Raw genomic sequence first — 25012 nt, 5'->3', positions numbered from 1 at the left:
GGTTAGCTGGCCTGCTTCATCATGGTCTTTTCTTCCTCAGGGAAACTTGTGGGCTGTGCCATCATCCATGTCAATGGAGATAGCCCAGAGGAAGTAGTCCGTGCCACACAACTAGCTTTTGAATACCAGCGCCAGTTCCGGAAAGATGTGATTATTGATTTGTTGTGCTACAGGCAGTGGGGCCACAATGAGTTGGATGAGCCCTTCTTCACCAACCCAGCCATGTACAAAATCATCAGGTACAATGATAAACATTCACCAACCCGGCCATGTACAAAATTGTCAGGTGTAATGATAAACTTTTGTCTGAAGCCCCTGTCTCATATAGGGCTTGCATTATTAGTGTTATTATTTTTAAAGATTTTATTTATTTATACATACAAGAACTGGGGTACAGGCCAAAGGCCTGGGGGTGGTGGTGAGAGGATTCACCAGAGACAGAGTGGGGAAGAGAACAGGCAGATTGACTGAAATACACTGCTGAGGGGAGCAGCGGGCGAGCATGCTGCACCATGTGGGTAACTCCCTGGTCGGGGATCGAACTTGTGCTGCAATGACTGCGGATTGCTTCATAGGTTGCGTCTTAACCTCTTGTGTCACCAGGGAGGCCCTTCGCATTATTATTTTTATTAGACACTCTCAAGGTGACCAACTCTTTTTTTTTTTGCCTGGAACATGAACTTTCAGTCTTAAACTGGGACAGTCTTGGTGACATTTTATGAGCTTTTCTAGTCACAGGTAGCAGACTGCTATGGGAAGAACACACTTGGCTTTTCCTTCAAAGTCTGAACTTAGCTGAATTACTTGAATTACATCAAGACTTCATGTAAAGGAATCTATCCTGCTAATTTCTCCCTTTGGTCAAGATTAAATATGATATTTATGAACAAACTTTATAGTTCAAAGTGTTATATGACTATTCCATAACATCTGTGGTTGTTGTAAAACTCAAGTGCTCATGATTCTAGTTACAGGGATTTTAAAGCCACCTGAAACAGATGTTGGCAACTTTGGGTTCCATACTTTTTTAAATAAAGGGGTGCCAGATGGATAGCCAATCTAGTTAGGTCCTGTAAATTCTTTTTCCAGAATTACCATTCCCTGGAAAACTCTATTACTAATTAATTCTACCTGGCTGTAGACAAAAGCTTCTAAATTTGTTTTTCTTGCTTGCCTGGAAAAGGTGGATTCTCACCACTCCCTGGTTTTAATAAATAACTTGTTGCATAAAAGGCACATAACATAAATGGACTATATTAAAGTGAGCAAGTCAGTGGCTTTTAGTACATTCACAATATTGTGCAACCACCCTCTCTAATTCCAAAAGACTTCCTATGTGACTTTTATAACTATGATACTTCATAATACCTTTGACAATGACTCAGTCTGTCTCTCTTAGATATTTACAAATCAGGTTGATTTTTCTCCCTTGTTCTTGAACAGAGCCCGAAAGAGTATCCCAGATACATATGCAGAACACCTCATTGCCAAAGGACTAATGACCCAGGAGGAGGTGTCAGAAATCAAAGCAACCTACTATGCAAAATTAAATGACCATTTAACCAACATGGCCAACTACAGCCCCCCTGCCACTAACCTGCAGGCCCACTGGCAGGGCCTGGTTCAGCCAGAAGCTTGCATTACCACCTGGAACACGGGTGTGCCCCTCGACCTCCTACGCTTTATTGCCAAGAAGTCTGTAGAGGTGCCAGAGGAACTCCAGATGCATAGTCACCTTCTGAAGATGTATGTTCAGGTAGGGAGCACTGACATCTCTGGTTATCCTTTGTTCTTCTTGTGCAGGAAGACAATTGATGTTGCTGCACAATTGCTGGTTGTTTAGTTGGCCTATTCATTTGGCAAATCTTGACTGTGTGTCTTTATGTTCTGGGGACCCAGCCTAGTTGTATTTTGGTAATAAGCGTCAAGTTCAGTTTAAGTTCAATTTTATCTATGCCCACCTTTCCTCTATGAATATTTACACTTCCTTAATGTGTATATATCATGTTTAAGCATCTGTATATGTTTAACATTACATGCTCGGTATTAAAAAGATACAACAGTATGTAGTAATGCCTGTTTTGAGTCTTCTGATCATTGAGCAGAAAATACTTTCATTCTTTAGTATGTTTTAAAAAATAATCTTGTAAACTTCATAAAACCAACAAAAATCAACACATATGCCCTTGAAGGCAAGCCTCTAGGCCCTTAAAAAGTTGAGGTTTTCCATATTGTTTATTTTTTTTAAAGATTTATTTATTTTTGCATACACGAGCTGGGGTACAGCCCAGAGATGCGGGGTAGGGGGTGAGAGGATTCACCAGAGACAGGGTGGGGAACAGAACAGGCAGACTGACTGAAATACACTGCTGAGGGGAGCAGCGGGCGAGACAGGAGAGGTCTGCTTTGCCATGTGGGTTACTCCCTGGCCGGGGATCGAACTCTTGCTGCAGAGGCTGAGGGCAGTTTCATAGTGCAGTGCTTAATCCCTTGCACCACTAGGCACATATTGTTTAATGTTAAATATAGGATGATAAATTCTCTTGGTTCGCCTGGGAATCGGGGGTTTCCTAGAACATGGGACTTTCAGTACTAAAACTTAGGCAATAAGGCTTTGAAGGCTTTCATCTTTCTTGAAACTGGATGAAAAAAACTTTGCCCTCTGAATTATTTTCAAATATTAGCTTCATTTTTGTTTTTTTATAAGTATAGAAATTATTTTTGAAATCTATATACTCACCATCAGCAGAAGAAATAGAACGTTACCAGCCCATTTTCCCATGTCCCCCTCCTTCATGCCATCTCCCTCCATTCAGCTGCAGGGTTAATCACTAACCTGCTTGTTTTGCCTGTTTTAAAATATCATTTAATTGCATTAGACTCCTGTGGCCTTAACATTCTGTTTTATTTAACAGTAAGTTTCTGTTATGTTGTTGCATTTTATATTTTTAACTTAGCGTGAAAAAAGGTGCAGACTCTTTTTTTTTTAAGATTTATTTATTTATTTATACAAGAACCGGGGTACAGGCCAGATGCGCGGGAGGTTGAGAGGATTCACCAGAGACTGAGCGGGGAACAGAACAGGCAGACTAACCAAAATACACTGCTGAGGGGAGCAGCCGGCGAGACAGGAGAGGTCTGCCGCGCCATGTGGAACCCTTGCTGGCTGGCTGGGATCGAACCGGCGCTGCAGAAGCTGCGGACAGCTTCACAGCACTGCACTCAACCTCCTGAGCCACCAGGGGAGGCCCAAGGTGCGGCCTCTTAAAAGTTTCTTTTTTGTTCCTCTTCAATTTTACAGTCCAGAATGGAGAAGGTGATGGATGGAACAAAGTTAGACTGGGCCACAGCAGAAGCTCTTGCCTTGGGCTCATTACTTGCTCAAGGTAAGACTTTTCTGTTTAGCTGCATAGCTGGTAGAGAATGCCTTGTATGGTATTTGTTATATATATAACAACTGTGGTTTTCAGTTACAATAACCTATCTTTGCAATATTATTTTATCTGAATTAAGTGGTGTTGACAACTTTCTTTTCTTTTTTTTCTTTTATATATTTTTTACATCATTTTTCATTTTTGTACAATGTATTGCATTTTCGTCTTGGGAATAGTCTCCATAAAATTCCCACCACCCTTGTTTTGATTCTACTCCCTTCTCCCCCTCTGTAGTGTGTCTCTGGTTCATAGTTGCCTGTTGATTTTGATTTTTTGTTTATTATAGTTAGTTCTTTTCCTGATCCTTTATTTAGGCTTTCTAAATTCCTGCTATGAGTGAGCCCATCTGATATTTTTCTTTTTCTTTCTGGCTTATTTCACTGAGCATGATCCCTCTCTGCTCCATCCATGTTGCTGTGAATGGCATGAGTTTATCTTTTTTGATTGCTCAGTAATATGCCATTGTGTGTATGTGCCACATCTTCTTGATCCAGTCATCTATTTTTGGGCATTTGGGTTGTTTCCATAGCTTACCTATTGTAAATAGTGCTGCAATAAACACAGGGGTGCAGGTGTCCTTTTGAGTTAATGTTTTTGTGTCCTTTGGGTAAACACCTAGGAGTGGAATTGCTGGATCATATGGAAGCTCCATTTTTAGCAGATTGAGGAACCTCCACACAGCTCTCCATAGTGGTTGAACCAGTTTACATTCCCACCTGCAGTGCAGGAGAGTTCCTTTTTTTCCACATCCTCACCAGTGTTGACAACTTTCATTAGAAAATAATCTATAGAATAATTATTCTTGGGAAACAAAAGGTTCAGTGCTAGATGCGGTGGAAAGATATTTTCTTCTGAAAATTGTAGGGCAAATGCTGACTCTCCATTCTTATACAATCTCACCTTGACTACAGACTTTTGAATATTGGACAACTATGTTTTCATAAGGATATTTATTATCCTAAGAAAAAGTCTCAGGGTGAACTGATATTAAGAATTCAGAATCACCAGGCCTTATTATTAGTTGGTTATTCATGGAAATCTGCACTTTTTCTTTCTTGCTTGCTTGTTTAGGATTTAATGTTCGTCTGAGTGGTCAAGATGTTGGCCGTGGGACTTTTAGTCACAGGCATGCCATGGTTGTTTGCCAGAAGACTGACGACATGTATATCCCTCTGAACCATATGGACCCTCATCAGAAGGGGTTTCTAGAGGTAGGAGGTTTCATTATATATTGTAAACTGAGGGTACTGATGACCATGGTCACAAGATTCTTTTTTTTAAAGATCTATTTTTATTTATGCATACAAGAACTGGGGTGTAGGCCAGGCATGGGGGGAGGGGTTGAGAGGATTCACCAGAGACAGAGTGGGGAGCAGAACAGGTAGGTGTACTGAAATACACTGCTAAGGGGAACAGCGGGTGAGACAGGAGAGGTCTGCTGCTCCACATGGGTTAGCTCCCTGGCTGGCTGGGGATCAAACTCCAGCTGCAGTGGCTGTGCATGTTTTCATAGTGCTGAGACTTAACCCCTTGCACCAGCAGGGAGGCCCCAGTTACAAGATTCTTAAAGCAATTGGAAGCAGATGTTGGCAGCTTTGGATTCTATACTTTTTAAAATAAAGGGGTGCAAAATGGATAGAGAAAGTAGGTCTCATATTGGAACATAAGCAATAAACAATCAATGGCTGGAGAGCGCTGCTTAGGGGAATAGTTGTCCAGTTTTGAGCTTTTGATTGTCTATTTGCTGAAAGGAAAAAATGAGTGTAGGAAAGGTTCTGAAAAGAGGGGTTAAGTGATGGAGCAAGAAGGAAGGATTGATTCAGAGTATGAGTGGGTAAGTTAGCCTTGGTAGGAAGAAAGACGAGGAAAGAAGTAAGAACAGGCAGAGGAGCAAGTAAAGTCACCCAGCCAAACCCCATTTACATCAAACTCACAAATCTGAGAAAAGTATGGGTCCTTTAAAAAGTTAACTTGATAAGTAACTGAAGCAAATAGAAGTAAGAAAAGATAAATTATGCAAATCTACCATGATAAAAAATCATCTATTTTTTTTCTGTGCTGTCATTGAGTTCTTACCCAAATAAATCACACACTTGTATAGTTGTAATCATAATGGAGATATAATTTTTCCAGGTTTTATTTGTATCCTTCTTGAGGTATAATTGACAGAGCATAAATTTTATTTTATTTTTACTTATTAAAACATAATGTGTACAATTTGTGGGTTTTAGTGTATTCAATGAGTTTTGCAGCCATCACCATGATCTAATTTTAGAACATTTTAACTACCCCAAAAAGAAACCCAAAATAAGCAGTCATGCCCCATTCCTCACACCTGCCTGTCCCTGGCAATTACTGATCTACTTTCTGTTTCTATTAATTTGCCTGTTTTGGCTTTTTCATATGAATGAAATCATATAATTTGTGGCCTTTTTTCTAAAGATTTATTTATTTATACAAGCACTGGGGTACAGGCCAGAGGTGTGGGAGGGTAAGAGAATTCACCAGAGACAGAGCAGGGAGCAGAACAGGCAGAAAGACCGAAATACACTGCTAAGGGGAGAGTGGGAGAGACAGGAGAGGTCTGCTGCACCATGTGGGTATCTCCCTGGCCAGCCGAGAATCCAACTGGCACTGCATAGGCTGCAGACAGCTTCACAGGGCTGCACTCAACCTGCTGTGCCACCGGGGAGGCCCTCTGTGGCCTTTTTTGACTAGCTTACTTCACTCACCCTTATGTTTTCAAGGTCTATCGCTGGTGGAGCATATTGCATTTCTTTTTATTGCCAGATGATATTCTATAAATCTGTGATGTTAAAAAAGATCTCTTAGAAAAATGCTGAAAAAACACAAGATTACAAAAAAAATTTGGAGGTGGAGGTATGATATAAAGGAACTTTTTCTCATTGTGAAACATTTGAGACATCAAGTTGGACTCATCAGGTTGCCAATCTGATGTCCTAGATGTGTATTTCCTATAACTAGGACATTCTCCGAAATCAGCAATATAACTTGCCAAGTCAGGAAATTAACAATGAGACAGGACTACCATGTCATCTTCAAACCCAGTTCAGAATTGTGTTGCATTTAATTGTCAAATCTCCTTAGCCCCCACCAGAAATTAATTTTGTAGTCTGCATTTTTTTATCTCAATATATGATACTCCATAAGCCTTAATGTGCACATAGGATAATAGAACAATCACTTCTAACCAAAGGTAGGCCTTTTATAGTAACTTCCCCCTTTATTTTATATCCCCCTTTGTTTTATAACATTAAAACAAAGGTATTTATTTAATTTAAAGCAATAATGGTTTATAGATTTCAGGTATACAGCATTATTATGATTTGCCTTTGATACATATTACCTGCCCCCACCAAAAATCTGGTTTCCTTTCCTCACCATGCAATTGGCCCCTCTTACCCAATTTATACACCATCTTTTCCCCTTCCCTTCAGTAACCATTTTGTTCTTGTATTCTAAGAGTTTGTTTTGTTTTGATTGTTTCATTTGTTTTATTTCTTTATCTTCCACATGAGTGAAAATATAAGATATTTGTCTTTTGCATGACACAGTTTTACTCTCAGTCCTGATGGTGGGTCATCTGAGAAGTTAATGTCACTTATTCACTAAGAAAGCCTTTAATGCTTATATTCCAACTGCCTTTACCCCTTCCTTTATTTGTCCTTACTTTTTCCATTTGCATCACTCAGAGAGAGCAAAAGATCTTCTTTCTCAAAGGAACGTGGAGATGAATGAAAACAAATCTTTCTTCTCTACCCCTCCTTGCTTTTGAGAGGTTTGTATAAATGGGATGCTTCACCTTTACTGACTCATGTCACCTCTTCCTTGCACGACAGTATCTCCCTTTCTTTTAGGTCAGCAACAGCCCACTGTCAGAAGAAGCTGTTCTGGGATTTGAATATGGGATGAGCATTGAAAGCCCTAAATTACTACCCCTCTGGGAGGCTCAGTTTGGTGATTTCTTCAATGGTGCCCAGATCATCTTTGACACATTCATCTCTGGAGGTTGGTGTTGCCATGTGGGTATGTTGTGGGCATAGGACATTAGCGTCATCAAGACAAATTTGAAAATGCATACATTATGCAAAAATGAAAAATGATGTAAGAAATATATAAAAAAATTTTAAAAAATCGATGCATAGAACAAAACATAGGCAAAATGCACCCCCCTCCCAAAAAAGACAAATTTGTGAAAAGAGGCCACAGTTTTTTATGAGACTTCTTGTACCACAGCCTTTCCAGAGAGTTGGGGGTTGCTCTGTCACCCATTGGGGTGTGACAACTATTAAGCTGTTAAATAAACTACTGGGAAGAACACTTAGGTTCTCTGTCACCAGGAGAGTTGGGTTTCAGCAGGAGGGCTGTACAGGGAGCTTCTTATCATCGCCAGGGGAATTTGCTTGGTTGTAGGGAGCTGTGTCTGTGCCTGCCAGCTCCCAGCTGGCTTGACTTTAGGTCTGCTCTTAGGGTATGTTGAGTAACTATGACATGAATCACAAGGGGGCAGTGGAGACATGGTGAGGATTTGTATGAGAGTGAATGGCAGCCTAGAAAATTCTCTTCCCTCAGTGCTGGGATAGTTAAGTATCTGAAAGTTGAAAGTTGTATATCTTTGTTATTTTTAATCATCATTGTAATGCTGCTCATTGTAATATTCAAAGTATATAAAATACAAGTGTAAAGCTCTCTTAGTCCCTCCACCTTATTTTCTGGAGGTAACGAGAATCTAAGGGAACACTCAGCTTTTGAGTGTACACTTCAACCCCTTCCTATGGTTGTGTTTCTCTGTAACTTTGTAATTGCGAGGAGAAAACATGCCTTGAGGAGACTGGACTTTGAATTGTCCAGAGACTGTTTAACAAAATTTGAGGACAGTGGCCTGTGTTGTAAGCAGTGCTATGAGGAAAGATAGGCACTGACCATGCTTGGTATGAGTTGTACCTGAGATTAAATCAAAGTGGCACATGCTGTTCTAGAAGCCAGGGTGTTTACCTTTGAGTTTCTCTTCCACTTGCTAAAGCCCCATTCACGTGTCACCATAGGGTTTCCACCATTGTGACAGATGTTTTCCCCCTAAGCAGGTGCAATAGTGCTAGAAAGTGCACAGGCTGAAATAGTTGTAGGGAGCCAGGCAGTAAACTAATGTTTGTGTCACTTCCCAAGTCACAGCAGACTGTATGTACCTGTTTCATAGAGTTTGTACTCCCTACCTGTGCTATTTCAGGTGAGGCTAAGTGGCTCCTACAGAGTGGCATTGTTATTCTCCTTCCACACGGGTACGATGGGGCTGGGCCAGACCACTCATCTTGTCGCATTGAGCGTTTCTTACAGGTATGCCAAATGCCTTTTTTTGTTTGTTTTTTAAAGATTTATTTATTCATGCATACAAGAACTGGGGTACAGGCCAGATGTGCGGGAGGGTGAGAGGATTCACCAGAGACAGAGTGGGGAGCAGAACAGGTGGACTGAGTGAAATACACTGTTGAGGGAAGCAGCGGGCTAGACAGGAGAGGTCTGCCACACCATGCAGGTATCTCGCCAACGGCCATGATAGAACCTTTGCTTCAGAGGCTGCAGACAGCTTCATAGCACTGCGCTCAACCTGCTTCGCCACCAGGGGAGGTCCCTCAAATGCCTTTTTGGATTCCAATGTACTTTGGAATAGAACTACCTCCTGCAGATAACTTACTGTCCACCTTAAGTTGTAAGATAGTGTTTGGATGAATCAGATCTAATGCAATTTCAATATCCTTTGGAAACATTATGTTTCCAGTATATTAGATCATGCTTTTTGGCAATCCAAGGGGGCAAAAATCAGTGTCTTCTTTGCTTAACTAGGCTGAACATCAGAATCATCTAAGGAGCTTTTTATAAATGGAGGTACAGGGATCAACTCTAGGTCAGATTCTTAGGAGCTGGGCCAAGGAATCTTTTTTTACTTAAAAAACTTTTTCCTCCCTGGTGGCGTAAGGGGTTAAGATGCAACCTACAAAGCTATCCACAGCCACCCAAGCATGAGTTCAATCCCTGGCCAGGGAGCTACCCACATGGCGCAGCAGACCTCTCCTGTCTTGCCAGCTGCTCCCCTCAGCAGTCTATTTCAGGACATCTGCTTGTTCTGCTCCCCACTCTGTCTCTGGTGAATCCACTCCCCGCTCTGTCTCTGGTGAGTCCTCTCACCCCCTGTATCTCTGGCCTGTACCCCAGCTCTTGTATGCATAAATAAATAAATCTTAAAAAAAAAACTTTTTCCATTAGTGATAGTATTTTTATAAAATGATTCATGACCATTAAAAATGTTTAAATTTCTATTTAAAACTTTTGAAATAAACACATGGAAATCATCATTATTATCATTTGGTGGGAATCATCACTAATGTCTTCATACATTTGATATCCTAATATTTATTTTGAAAATTTCCATACAGAAAAGTTGAAAAAATTTTATAACGAACACACAGATTCTAACATTAATATCTTACTATTATTCTTTTTTATCATCTATTCATTTATCATCCCTCTATCCATAAAGGTGTATTATTTTTTATATTAATTTTTTAAATTTTTTTACATCATTGTTTATTTTTAAACAATATTTGCTTCCCCTCACCCGCTCAGGTGTAGTCCCCACAGTTTCCTTCACCAATGCACCTGTGCACCATCATCTCAGTCCCCTGTGCTCCTCCCTCCCTGATCCCTCTCCCTCCTCCCCTGCAATATGTCTCTGATTTATAGTTGTCTGTTTTTGCTTTGCTGTGTTTTGTATTGTTTTTATTTGTTTACACTGATGTCTTATTTGGTTCCCCTATATTCCTGCTATAAGTGAAACCATTGGATATTTTTCTTTTTCCTTCAGGCTTATTTCATTGAGCATAATTCCCTCTAGTTCCATCCACATTGCTGCGAATGGCATGAGTTTATCTTTTTTGATTGTTGAATAATATTCCATTGTGTATATCTGCCACACCTTCTTGATCCAGTCATCTATTTTTGGGCATTTGGGTTGTTTCTAGGTTTTACCTATTGCAAATACTGCTGCAATAAACATAGATGTACAGGTGTGGTGTTCTTTTGAATCAATGTTTTTGTGTCCTTTGGGTAGATTCCCAGTAGTGGAATTGCCGGGTCATATGGTAGCTCCATATTTATTTATTTATTTATTTATTTATTTTTAGATTGATTGATTGATTTTATTTATACAAGCACTGGGTACAGTCAGAAGGGCAGGAGGGTGAGAGGATTCACCAGAGCCAGAGCAGGGAGCAGAGCAGGCAGAAGGACCGAAGTACACTGCTGAGGGGAGCAGCGGGCGGCAGGAGAGGTCTGCGCGCCATGTGGGACCCTCCGCCGGTGGCCGGGGAGCAGCGGGACATCCAACTGGCGCTGCAGAGGCTGCGGGCAGCTTCGCAACCCAGTGCTCAACCGCTGCGCCACCGGGGAGGCCCAATAGCTCCATTTTTAGTAGACTGAGGAACCTCCAGACAGCTTTCCATAGTAGTTGGACCAGTTTGCACTCCCACCAGCAATGTAGGAGAGTTCCTTTTCCACCACATCCTCACCAACATTTGTTGTTGCTTGTTTTTTTGATATGTGCCATTCTTACTGATGTAAGGTGGTATTTCAATGTGGTTTTCCCTGATTATAAGGGATGTTGAACTTTTTTTCATAAAAGGCATGTTATTTTTATGCATTTCACAATAAATGGTGGTATCAAACACATCACCCCAATGACAAGCGTATCATATTTTATCTGTATTTTATCTATATATAGATGATAGATAAATAGATCAGTAAATAGAACATTAGGTAATTATATTGGAGAATGACACAGAAATGACTTTATAAAAATTAGATATGGAAAAAAATTATAGGTACATTAAAGAACTGCATCTGAAATACAGAATTAGATTTTTCAAAGGAAATTTAGAAAACAGGTATGGGGAAGGTACAGTCTGGGGATCATCAGTGTACAGATGATTTTTTTTGAAGATTTATTTTTATTTATTTATGCATACAAGAGCTGGTGTGTAGACCAGAGGTACAGGGAAAGGGGTGAGAGAATTCACCAGAGACAGAGGGGGGAGCAGAACAGGTGGATCTACTAAAATACACTATTGAGGGGAGCAGCAGGCGAAACAGGAGAGGTCTGCTGTGCCATGTGGGTCATCTCCCTAGATGGGGATCGAATTTGTGCTGCAGTGGCAGTTGTGATAGATTCATAGTGCTGAGACTTAACCCCTGTGCCACCAAGGAGACCCCTCAACTTGCTTTCTTTTGGAGTGGGGTTAGGAGGTCACACCACTGTCTGTTCCACCAGGATCTTCTGTAATTTAGTTCTTTGCCCACAACTTTTTAACCTTTATTAGCTGCCTTTGATTTTGTTTTGGACTTTAAAACAAAATAAACTAGGGTCTCCCTGGTGGCCTCGGGGTTAAGTCTCAGCATTACCACCGCGAAAGCCTGCGTTAGATCCCAGGCCAGTCAGCTTACCCACATATGGTGCAGCAGACCTCTCCTGTCTCACCCACTGCTCCCCTTAGCAGTGTATTTCAGTAAAATCCACCTGTTCTGGTCCCCACTCTGGTGAATCCTGTCTCTGGTGAATCCTCTCACCAGCCCCCTTCCGCCCTCGCACCTCTGGCCTATACCTCAGTTCTACCCAAAAATAAATAAAAGCTTTTTAAAAAAATAAAACAAACTAAACTAAAATTGTGCTTATTTCATTAGGAGAGTGAGATCCTAATATTACTTCTTTCCACCAGCTTATCCCCATAGATCAGAATCTTAATTCTTTAAAAAGTCCTCTCCACATGCCTCTGTGGTCAGCTGTGTTTGGGAACAACTATGTTAAAATACCCAGACTGGGGCAGATGAGGAGAGCCATCTGGTCTGTCCTCTGGGTCATTTTCCACAACTCATACATTCACTTTTGGATAATTTTCCACGAAGGAGGGAAATAATCTTTTATCCTTCTTATTGAGAGACCTGTGTTAACTTTTGAGTAACACATTGTTGTCATGATTGAATCAGACAATTCTGAAGGTCCTGTGCCATATCCTTCTCAGATGTGCGACAGCACACAAGAGGGGGTGGATAGCGACACGGTGAACATGTTCGTGGCGAACCCAACCACTCCTGCCCAGTATTTCCACCTCCTGAGGAGACAGATGGTTCGGAACTTCAGAAAACCCCTGATTGTTGCTTCCCCGAAGATGCTGCTCAGGTTCCCTGTAAGTAGAAAAGACCTTTCTCCTCTCATTTTCCTCTATTTTCTGTATCTAGTTAAAACTCTAAATCACAGGAACTTTTTTTTTAGTTTTGGTTGACCTTGCTGCTTCCTCTCTTTTCCCCCAACCTCTTTCAAGAACAACTAGAAATGTAGGTAGCTCTCAGCTTCATTATAATGAAGGACAAGAATATCACACAGGTATCCTGGTCTGAGCAAAAATAATTTTATGAAAAAATTTTAAAGTCTAAATCACCTAATAAGCATTACTGTATCAATAGTAGGAAGTTGGGAATTAAAGTACTTTGTTGAAAACTATTGATATTATTCATCATCTAGAAAATCTTTATTTAGATATCTCTGTTAGATGAGTGATTACAGGTAGACTCCTATTTTAATAAACAAACATTATAGAGTGTGGCTTTATTTCTCCACTGCTTTCAGAAGGTACATTTTCTCTTACTTTACCTGCCTAAGTGTTAAGTGCACAACATATTTTTAAAATTGCAAAAATAGGCTAGCTATCAAGTGGCAGAGTTCAAGATAATAAATACTACTTAACATACATTTATCCATCTGCAATATGCTTTTTCAGTTTTATATGAAAGTCTTCATTAGGATTTACATTTGTAAAACTTTTGCCTCACTTTGAATGCTGGTACTGGGGTGATTTAGGATTTGGCTGTTCAAGACTGTCTTGTGCTTCTTAAAGGTTTAAGAGTGTATATTTGAAACTAGGGAGTGTTGACGAACGTTGCAAATGATTTTCTTTTACTGGTTGTATTTTTAACCCCTCCAGCAGTTGGGGGAAGTAAGGAGACACTCGGTGTTGGTCTGTGCTTATATGATTCTAGAGTGGGCAGCTCCTTAAGTTTTGTGCTCCAGGCCCCTCACTTGCTGCCTCTAGTCTCCACTCTGGGACTAGAAATGCACTTCATATTCTTTCACCAATCACAGCTTTTCATTTGTTTGGTCTATTTTTTCTTTCTCACCCAATGTTCCAGTGAACAGTCTTGCACATTTTGAGGTAGCTGCATGAACCAAGAAGCATCACAGGGTAGGCAAGAATTAGTGGCAAAATTAATGCCACCCATCAACACAGTCTTTCTGATAGGGCTCTTTTGACATAGTGATGAAAGGGGCCAAGTCAAAATGTAAAATTACTGTAACTCATTTCTAAGAAATGTGTACTGCTGGATTCTTGACCCAACTTTCATTGTACTCCTGATGTTTTCACTTGTTCCCACAATCATGACTACCAAGGAGTATGATACTAAGTACTATGTGTATATTACTAAATATTGAATTATTAGAATTTTATTTTTTATTAGAAATTCATTTTGAGTATTTCTCTTATTGTTACAGTCAATAATAAAAGTTCATATTCTCAACCTAGTATTCCACCCCTCTCCTCGAGTCTATTATTTATCAAATAAAATAGGCCTTGCTTAGGAGGCTTAAGAAATATTGAGGGAGGGGGGAAGAAAATATTGTTTAAAAAATAAAAATAAATAATTAAAAGAAATATTGATAGCTAACCCTTAGACTCCAAGACAAAAACTGATATTTTAAGTTAAATATGCAAGTCCCTACTACTTGAAAGTGATTACAACCATTACTTAATTCTGAAGTTCCTGAAAATTCGATTATTGGTATATGCCCTCTATCAGAATATGTCAACCCTTTTTTCAATGGCCTATTCAAGGATAACTTACCCTGCTTATGGGGGCTTGTTAGATGATACCTAAATCCCATCCCACACTACCAATTCTGAACCCTTCTATTGTTGATTCCTATCCTAGGAAGCAGGGTTGACAAAGGACTCTGGTTCATAATAGAGAACTTACAACGCATTGTTTAGTAATAAGAATACTGAAGAGTTGACATTAATTTTTTTAGTTATATTACAGTATCCCAGTATCAATGTGATTGTTCACAATTACCTAGCCAAATACCATCTACTTATTTGGGAATAGATATAGGAAAACTAATTATTGGTAGATGATAATAAAAGAGATCAAATGCCCAAATTTGGTATCACAAGTTAACTTCTGTTAGTTCTTTGCAAGTATTTCAATCGAGCTTATTCATAAAATTTCTTTTCATCACAGAAATATTCATGTGTTATTCCTACTTGTTCTGATTGAATAGGTTTTAGTTATAGATTACAGTAAAAAACTTAAATAATTTCCCTCAGTTTTTTGGTGCACAATATAAATTCTATAAAATCTTGTTTCTAATTCCAAAGCATTAAAACACATTTTTTTTTATATTGGTAGTACAGGTTTGTTTCTTAAAATTTTATTTTGGAGCTATATGTAACCCCAGAAAAATAATTTTATTCTGAAGACTATAGTACTTACAACTTTTGGAAAGATGCTGTATGCAATAGTTAATGTGTTTATCTACATTCCTGAGAGAATTTTGTGATAATTTCTTGATAAAAATCCCTACAAATAAAAGTATCTTTAGTTCCTGTCTATTGATTGATAGATTTGTGACTTGCTTCCTCTTCCCCCCAACCCTCTTCTTAGGCAGCTGTGTCAACTCTTCAAGAAATGGCACCAGGAACATCATTCAAACCAGTCATTGGTGATTCATCTGTGGATCCAAAAAAGTAATTTGAAGTATCTCTGTTTTCTTTCTCTGAAGTTGAATTTTTTAACTAGTGGGAATATCTAGTTAAGGATCCCAAATGGACCTTTATAAGAAATGTGCTGATATAAATCCTTCAAGCGGGTGGGGGAGGAATTAGCATAGACATGCAGAGTAAACTCTGGAGGCCTTTGTTGCTAAAGGACAGCCAGAGCTTAGCCTGTTACTGAATCCAACTACAGTGGCCCCAGTGGTTTCACTTTTTTTATTAGAAATTTATTTATTAATGCATACAAGAACTGGGGTGTAAGCCAGAGGTGCGGGGTGGGAGTGAGGACTCACCAGAGACAGTGGGGAGCAGAACAGGCAGATCTACTGAAATACACTGCTGAGGGGAGCAGCGGGCAAGACAGGAGAGGTGTGCTGCTCCATATGGGTCAGCTCCCTGCCAGGCTGGGATTGAACTCGTGCTGCAGAGGCTGCATATAGCTTCACAGTGCTGTGCTTAACCTCTTGCACCACAAGGGAGGCCCCGGTGGCTTCGTGTGTGAAGCAGTTAAGTCTACACATTCTCCCCCTTCTTCTGATACAATTTTTCAAGATATTGCTCCTCTACTCCATTGTTCATTTTCTATCTAACAGAGTTAAAAGCCTAGTATTCTGCTGTGGCAAACATTTCTACGCTCTGCTGAAGCAAAGAGAATCCCTGGAAGCCAAGAAGGATGACTTTGCCATCATCCGAATAGAGGAACTCTGCCCTTTCCCGCTGGATTCATTACAACAAGAGATGAGCAAATACAAACATGTTAAAGGTAAAGGGTTGTTCTTGTTAGGATTGGTTTTCAGATACCTGAAGTCCTTTCAGACTATCTCCAGTGAAAGAGATTATAGGGACCATGTGAGTTATTAGAATTTCATGGAATCTGGAGATATGAAAGCATGCTACTAGAGGCAACATCTCCATGTTTTGTTTTTTTTTTAATTTTATTTTTCTTAATAGATTTTTTTTCTTTTTTTTTGTTTGTTTGGGTTTTTTTTTTTTAAGATTTATTTTTTTATTTATTTATACAAGCACTGGGTACAGTCAGAAGCGCAGGAGGGTGAGAGAATTCACCAGAGCCAGAGCAGGGAGCAGAACAGCCAGAATGGCGAAATACACTGCTGAGGCGAGCAGTGAGCAGCGAGAGTGGCAGGAGAGGTCTGTGTGCCATGTGGGACCCTCGCCGGCGGCCGGGGATCAAATCGGCGCTGCAGAGGCTGCGGGCAGCTTCGCAGCCCAGCGCTCAACCGCTGTGCCACCAGAGGAGGCCCCTCCATGTTTTTTTGGCTTCCCTTTTAGTCATTCCTTCTCTCATCTAAGACATCTAGTTTTTGGAGAGTTTGGAGGTAATCAGTGTTACACTATTTTTTATAAGAAATCCAATAAAACGGTCAAATACAAGTCTTTCCAACAAATGGAACTGGAATAATTGCACATTTATATATGCCTTATGTAAAAATTAACTCAAAAATGATCACAGAACTAAACTTAAATGGAAAAATGTCAAACTTCTTGAAGAATATAGGAAAAAAATCTTTCCAACCTGCCTTAAACAAAATTCTTCTTTTTTTTAAAACATTTATTTATTTCCCACAAGAACCAGGCTACAGGCCAGATGTGTGGGAGGGTGAGAGGATTCACCAGAGACTGAGCGAGGAACAGAATAGGCAGACTGACGAAATACACTGCTGAGGGGAGCAGTGGGCGAGACAGGAGAGGTCTGCTGCACCATGTGTGTTGCTCCACAGCCGGCGGGGATTGAACTGGCACTGCAAAGGCTGTGGACAGCTTCACAGTGCCGCACTCAACTGCCTGTGCCACCAGGGAAGCCCCACAAAATTCTTATATATAACACTGAAATCACATTCCATAAAGGAAAAAGTAGACATCAAAATGAAAAATAAAATTACTGTGAAAACTGCTGTGAAGAAAATAAAGACAGGCTATACTTTGGGAGAAAATACGTGTAAATACATATCTGACAAAGGGCTATTCAGAATATTAAAAGAGCTTTTATTTTTTTCTTTTAAAAATTTATTTATTTATGCATACAAGAACTGGGATGCAGGTCAGAGGTGCAGGGGGGTGAGAGGATTCACAGAGTGGGGAGTAGTACAGGCAGACTGACTGAAATACACTGCTAAGGGGAGTAGCAGGGCAGATAGGAGAGGTCTGCTGTGCCATGTGGGTAGCTCCCTGGTGGGGGAACAAACTCAAGCCGCAGTGGCTGCTGCAGTTGCTGGTGATAGTTTCATAGCACTGTGACTTTAACTCCTGCCCCACTGGGGAGGCCCTTAAAAGAGCTTTTAAATGTCAATAGTGAAACCAAAAGTCAATAGTAAAAACCATAAAATTCAATATTTTAAATTGATTTGTACAAGCACTTTACCAAAACCAAATGGCAACCATATGAACACGTACTCAACCTAATTAGTGATAAAGTGAAATGCAAGTTAATTGAAATGAGACATATATGGTGATAGACCAATATTGGAGTGACTTAAATGAAAACAAAACAATGAATTGGCAATGTTGAGAACTGATGAGGATGCAAAGGGACTTAAACCCCATTCACTGCTCATGCAAACTGATAGGGCTATTGTAGAAAAGTCAGTTTCTTATAAGGTCATACTTAGAGTAACCCAATGGCCCAACAGTCCTACACACCTAGGTATTTACCCAAGGGAAGTGAAAATGTGTTCACAGAAAAATCTGCCTGTGAATATTTATAGCATCTTTATTCAATATTGCCCCCAACTGGAACCACCAAAATGTCCCTTAACCAGTGAGTATGAATAGACAGTCTGTGGTACATCCATACACTAGCATACTATTAAATAATGAAAGGGAGTGAGCTGTTGCTGTAGACAAAGTTGCAGATGTATTTTGCTAGTTCAAGGAAGCCTGATGAAAAGAACTACATATTGTATGATTTCATTTATCTGTCATTCTAGAAAAGGCAAACCTGCAGGGTGAGAGAAAAGATTATTGGTTGCCAGAGGTTGGGGTGGGAAAAGAAGGTGACTGCAAAGGGACAGGATGAGGGAAATTTGGGATTGATAGAATTATCCTGTTTCATGAGTGTGGTGGTGGGTACATGCCTATGAATCATCCAAAAAAAAAAAAAAAGACACATTGGAAAGCACAAATTTACTTGAGGTTGAATATTGATGCATTTGTATACATGTGTGTTATGTAATACACACAAACATGCACACACACACACAGTGTGCATTGTATATGTTTATTTGAGGTACTGAAATAACTTTCCTCTTTTGTAGATTTTATTTGGAGTCAGGAGGAACCTCAGAACATGGGTCCATGGTTTTTTGTTTCTCCAAGGTTTGAAAAGCAATTGGCTTGCAAGGTAATAGCACTTTCTCCCTTGTAGTGTTTTCCATGGGTGTTTCTCCTAGAGTGACAACAAATGGATTTAGCTCCTATTATCAGTCAAACTCCTTTAAACATAAAAACAGAAAATTTAGTTTAGACTATTCTTCCAGAGTAAAATGCTGAGTGTCTGTCCCTATATATGTGGACATACTAGTATCATGTTTTTTAAAAAGTGATTATATTCAAAAAAAGTAAAAGCCCTTACCTGTCAGCTCCCTTTCTCACTATCCTACTTAGCTTTCTAGTCTATGGTCAGTATCCATCCCCTGGGGAGCAGGGCGATGAGCAGACTGGTTTACAGCGACAGTAGAGACACCCAACATTTGTTCCAGACCCAGCCACAAAGGGAAAAACAATGAGAAGAGCAATCTGCTTTTGTTTCTATTATGCCTTTTTTTTTTTAAAGATTTATTTATGCATAGAAGAACTGGGATACAGTCCAGAGGTGTGTGTGGGGGGTGAGAGGATTCACCAGAGGTAGAGTGAACAGGGGAGCAGAACAGGCAGATTGACTGAAATACACTGCTGAGGGGAGCAGTAGGCAAGTCAGGAGAGGTCTGCTGTGCCATGTGGGTAGCTCCCTGGCCGGAGATCGAACTCATGCTGCAGCGGCTGTGGATAGCTTCATAGGTTGTGTTTTAATCCCTTGCGCCACAAGGGAGGCCCTTTATTTTGCTCTGATTAGAATTCAGTTTACTCATTTGATGCTAGTTTGCTAGTTTCAGATTATTTTCACACAGAAATATTTATATTTTAGGAAGTTCTACAGCTAATGCCGATAAATAATTACTTAAGAATAGAACAATTTCAAGTATGTATCTCAATCTTATCATGCCTGGAATTTAGCTAGTTTTTAGTTGTGGCATATATCACCCTGCAATCTTTATTTTTCCAAAAAGATGATTCAGAGTTAAACAGCCAAAGAAAAATTTATGCACCACTTTGAGAGAACTAACCAGAGCTCCAGTCAGGTCAAAATGTCAACTGATTTATTTTCTACTCCAACGATAGCTCCGTCTTGTGAGCCGACCCCCTTTGCCAGCACCCGCTGTAGGCATTGGTACTGTTCACCAGAAGCAGCATGAAGATGTCCTCACCAAGACCTTTGCTTGATGATATCCTTTGAAAAGATACTATTCCTTTTATGAAAGTTGCCAGAAAAAGAAAGGACTGCTTTCCTCCTGCTCTCTCCTGTCTCATTAGATAACATGAAACCACTGTTTTCCTCTAAGATGTTGGGATTTATTAAGACAGTTTGATTTGGACTATGTGGAATAGCTAAGGAAATTGTTCATCAATATGTGAAATCCACAAGTCAATTTTATCTTTAAAAGTACAACAGTGTTATGTTTTGCTTACATCTGAGTGAGTTGTAGGGCTAAGTCATTATCCAGATTTTTTCATAGGTCACTCTAATTAACTATATATGCTCAGGAACAGCTCTTTTACTTGAATCTGTGCCTGTATATAGATGAACTCAGCAGCATCTCTCAGTTTGTTTGATGGACATCTCTTTGGTTAATTTTTCACTTCTTTCTTTCAATATTTTTCTTTTATGTAATATCTGGTGCTGCTTTCCTGCCACTGTGAAAAATGTGTCACAAACACTGTAGCAAAACTACAGTATTCTTTCAAATTAGTTGTTTTACCCATTATTCTTAAATGCAAGTCCTATTAAATGAAAATGTCTCAATGATCTTTTGGCATGGCTTTCATAAATTAAAGAGTTTAGTTTCCTCGAAATTGATTTATGGGTGACTGTGCCATAGTATCTTTTCTTTTTAAATTGTTCTTGAAGTGATATCTTCATAGTTTAAATTGACTTTGGGTGGCTGACGTGGGGATTTCAGTCCCTGGTTAATCAGTCTTGCCTCTAAAAACTCTCTGATGCCATGTGATGTTTATATGTGGTTTTCAACGAGCACTTTAACTTTGACAACAGAGCTTCCCACTGCCAGGTATTTGGGATGATCTGGAGATCACCCACCTACCTCCTTAGTCTAAAATTAAATGTAGTAATGGAAAGATAACAGCAGAAAACTGTGTAGCATCACTTGACTTGGGGTTACAGAGACTCTACCACCTACCATTCTGTGCTGGGGCGCTGTTCTCGGAAATGATGGGGGAAGTTCAGGGCATTGGGACACCCTCTCCACTTTTACTGGCAACTGGTAATGCTTTTCAGAACCAATGAATACGTTCTGGCTGTGGCAGTAAATTCATGATTCATATCTTAAATGTATGTATTAGTTTATTGATTTAACATTTCTGTAATATTTACATTCCTTTTATTCCTTATATACCTTAGTGCTTTCTTCCTCTGTCAAGTCTTATAAATCATGTAACTTAGTGCCACTCATGTAAATCAGTAAAATCACAAAAATTTCAATGAGAACAATTATCAATGTTGTATGTTGAACTAGAAAAAAATAAAAGCAGTGTCAATTTTCCCCCAGATCTCTTGGTTTCTTGAATTAAAGAATTTCAAAAGTCTAAGGATGAAATGAAATGGAAAAGTAGATTTTTCTAGTGTAGCTTAGATCTCTCCAGATTTCTTATTTTATACTTCACAAGTCTGTTTTCTTATTACGTCTTCTCCAACATGAGTCATGAAATATGTCTTCTATATTTTAACTATCTTACTTAATCACTACTGCAATATGCAGTGTTTTGAATTACCTTGCAGAAAGGGACCATGTACAGAATTCCAAATCAAATACTCCCATAATAGAGTATTTATTGTATGGGGTGACCATATAATAATAAGGTAAATAAAAACATTTTAATTTAAATACCCTTAAAATTTGATAATATGATACTTGTATCCCATTTATGTCTATGCTAATTTTATATTCAATAATGAATAGAGCTTAAATTAGACACTACTTCAATAGAGATAGTAACAATCATGAAAAAATTATAATTTTGTTGAAAATGATACATTCTTGAATTAAAAAAAAGTTTCTTCCTTAAAAGAACCTGATTTCTCAGTTTTCCATACACATACTATTTAGGGAAAATAGTCTAAAGCATAGCTTTTTTTTCACTGTGTTGCCTTTCAAGTTATTTTTAGAAATACCCTTACTGATAATAAAAGTAGTATTCCTTTTACAAAATTGAGGGAATATGGTTTAAAGAAATTAGAGGTTACACTGGAAGTAAGTCATAGATTAAGAATCAAGATTTGGGATCTTGAGGTTCCAAAAGCTTCACTTACTTTTCTCTTGGGTTATTTAGATATTTGGTTTTCATCTTCAGCTTTTCATAGGGTTCAGGCTAAAATTACCGTGTTTTTGGAAAATGTGGCAAAGTATTTAAACCCTCAGTATTTATTTCACACTACCAAACAACTCAAATTACTTTGTAGAAGTAGTAATTCATTGTCCTCTTTGTATTTAAATCTGATAAAACACAATCTAAAACAGATTGTTATTTCACCACTGCCAATTGCAAAACCAGTTAATTTTAGAAAAAAACTTAATAAACATGTTATTACTTTGATATTTTTTCCCTTTGTCTTCTCTGACTCATATGTAGAACCAGCCAGAAGTGAATAAAAGAAGTGACCCTATAAGAATGGAATGGTGTTTCCTCTTTTAAGTAGTTTACTGGATACCTGTCACATATATGGCATCGTTCCAGACATTAGAAATACATAGGAGTAAAAGATAGAATGGGTTTTGTTCTGTCCTCAACGGACTAACCATCTATTTGAGAAGACAGAGCATTGTACATGTTGAGAAACTAGTGTTCTTGGGTTTGGTCAAAGTAAAGTGATTGTCCTGATCAATACAGATTGGGTGGCACATTGTGCTTATGCAAGACGAAGTCTTGCTAGCATGTAGTAGTGGAAAGACTGAAAAAAGTTGGAAAGGTACTTCACATAAATTAGCTAGTGTCAGAGCTCATTCCCAGGCCCTTACTTGAAACACGGAGGTGTCCAGAAATAATCAGAGAACCATAGGTTACTTCTCTGTCAATTAGATTTTTACTTTAGTGTTTATTGAAAGAATATTATATGCATGAAATTATCTCTCCACCTAGTATCAGAACTGTATTGGAGTAAACTATTTACAGGTCACTATAGATGACAGAAAAAAATTGAGACTGTCCCTGTTGTTCAGAAGTTTATGGTATAGTAGGGGAGATTAGACAAGTATGAAAAAGACTAAAACAAAGCAGAAGTGAGTTAAAAATTAAGTCATATTATGTGAGATTACTACTTTGGCAGAACATTTTCCAAAAGAATTGGAGAAATTGCTCTTTGGTTAGAGCAATTATGTGTCTTGTTTCAGCAGCAGTGAGGTTGCAGAGGTTTAAATCTTGAGTAAAGAAAATAAATGAAGACCTTATTATATGTCAAGCTCTTAATTTTCACACCTTTAGGAAGTGGCCATTTCCCTTATTTTATCTTTGTAACTCGGAAAGATTCATTGCCCAGAGCCATTAAGTAGAGGAGGAATTAAATGTAGGGCTGAAGGATTTCTAAGACAGTGCTTTCCCTTAAACCACGCTGGTCAAGAAGGGATTTAAGTCCAGACAAACATAATCCTGAGCTATTTTCGAAGAAGCTGAAGAAGGAGCACACATAGTAGTAGAGAGTTCTTAAGCTATTAACTACAGGTACTGTGTCACAAATTTTTTGAAAACTTCAAAAAGTTCCAATAAGATGCAAGCAAAAAGTAATGATTGGGGGACCTCCCCAGTGGCGCAGCGGTTGAGCGCTGGTTGTGAAGCTGTCCGCAGGCTCTGCAGCTCGGGTTCGATCCCCGGCTGCTCCCCGGCCACCGGAGGAGGGTCCCACATGGTGCGCAGACCTCTCCTGCCGCCCGCTGCTCCCCTCAGCAGTGTACTTCGGTCCTTCTGCCTGCTCTGTTCCCAGCTCTGGCTCTGGTGAATTCTCTCACCCTCCCACGTGCTTGTATAAATAAATAAATAAATAAATAAACACAAATGTTAAAAAAAAAATAATAATAATGGTTGGGTTACACCAGCTCTCAGGGAGGCTCAGCCCTGGCTTTCCAAATCCGAACCCCAGGCCTGTCCACTTCATGTAGCAGCGGACTGGGTCCAGACCCTCCCCACCTGGCTGCACCCAGACCCTCCCCACCTGGCTGCACCCAGCCCGCAGCATTTCCGGCGGGGCACCCAGGAGAGCTCGAGAAATGGGGGTGCCTTGGACACCGAGCTCGGAAAAAAATGTGCCTCGAAGGGTAGATCCAGCCGCCCCAGTCAGGTGGAGGCTCCCAAACTCCCTGGGTCCGCCAGAGCAAGCTCCCTGGTAGCGCCGGCTGTAGCCATGGCAACGAGGCAAACGTCGGCCTCGGCAGCAGCCAACCGCCCGGGCCCCGGCAAGGGGCGGGGCGGGCGCGAGTCACGTGCGCAGGGGCGGAGCCTGCGCGGGGCCGGCCGGAGCGCGTCGGGAGCGGGCGCCGAGGCCCCAGCAGCGGGACCCCAGCGAAGGCAGCGCCGAGGCCGCCGCGCCCCGCCGGGCCGCCCAGCCACCGCCATGGGCAGTGAGTAGCGGCGGCGCCCCGGGGCTGGCGGGGAGGCGGCCGGACCGGGGCTGTGACCCCAGGCGCGGGCCCGGCCGGCCGCGGGCTGTGCGATGGGCAGCCCCTCGGGGTCGTCCGCCCCTCGGGTCCGGGAGGCGCGGGCCGCGCGGGGCCGCTGCGGAGGGCGCGGGCCGGGGACCGCGGCCAGGCTCGTCCCAGCCCTGCCAGGCCTTGTCCTGGGCCACTGCGGGACCGGGACCCGGAGGCCTGGGCTTTGCGCCCCGTTAGGTGCCAGGAGCGCAGGATGGCGCGGGGAGGCCATGGAATGGGGGGCGGGGGGAGTTAGAGAACTGGGCGAGACCTGGACCACTTTTAATTTCTCAGGATCTTATTGGGAGGCGATATTTTTATTCGCTTATCACCCTTCCTTTGCCTGTTTGTGGTGATGAATAAAACCCTCTGACTTTTTTTTTTTTTTCATGTGATGCATGGTTTATATTTTAGGGGAGGAAGAAGTGTGATTAGTAGCATAGCTACTAATACATCTAATTTTTCTTAACATTTTCCTTTCAGTCATTCTGCAGCTAGCGTTTTCTGAGAACGTTGTATAAGCCTGAGGGACAAGGCCTCGTATTGTGGGGATCTTTAATGAGCCCTTTGCTAAACACTCAACAGCACATATATTCGTATAGGCTACATAGTTGTAAGGTGTTTGTTGCACGAATGGGTAACTCAGGCTGCACACCCATTGGCCAAACTAGTGGGCTTTTGGTGGAAGTTGGAAAGGTAGTAGAGCCCCCTACCC

At 40.5% G+C, this 25012-nt stretch overlaps 1 protein-coding gene across 1 annotated transcript in view; it reads left to right on the top strand.

Moving 5' to 3' along the window:
• Nucleotides 1-19825, top strand: part of DHTKD1 (dehydrogenase E1 and transketolase domain containing 1) — a gene marked incomplete at its 3' end in the record, with an annotated part of 35982 nt that extends 16157 nt beyond the window's left edge. Inside the window, exons 7-17 of the mRNA XM_084253346.1 lie at nucleotides 41-239; nucleotides 1444-1756; nucleotides 3302-3386; nucleotides 4506-4645; nucleotides 7313-7463; nucleotides 8683-8789; nucleotides 12524-12688; nucleotides 15219-15301; nucleotides 15922-16091; nucleotides 18601-18686; nucleotides 19724-19825. Of these exons, the coding sequence (XP_084109472.1) occupies nucleotides 41-239; nucleotides 1444-1756; nucleotides 3302-3386; nucleotides 4506-4645; nucleotides 7313-7463; nucleotides 8683-8789; nucleotides 12524-12688; nucleotides 15219-15301; nucleotides 15922-16091; nucleotides 18601-18686; nucleotides 19724-19825 (1601 nt within the window). The remainder of the gene's footprint in view (nucleotides 1-40; nucleotides 240-1443; nucleotides 1757-3301; nucleotides 3387-4505; nucleotides 4646-7312; nucleotides 7464-8682; nucleotides 8790-12523; nucleotides 12689-15218; nucleotides 15302-15921; nucleotides 16092-18600; nucleotides 18687-19723) is intronic.
• Between the last annotated feature and the right edge of the window lie 5187 nt (nucleotides 19826-25012).

This window comes from Talpa europaea (genome assembly GCF_964194135.1).
Source record: "Talpa europaea genome assembly, chromosome: 14".
NCBI classification, from domain to species: Eukaryota; Metazoa; Chordata; class Mammalia; order Eulipotyphla; family Talpidae; genus Talpa; species Talpa europaea.
Note: the sequence above shows the minus strand (reverse complement) of the source record. Positions and strands in the feature narration are given on the sequence as shown.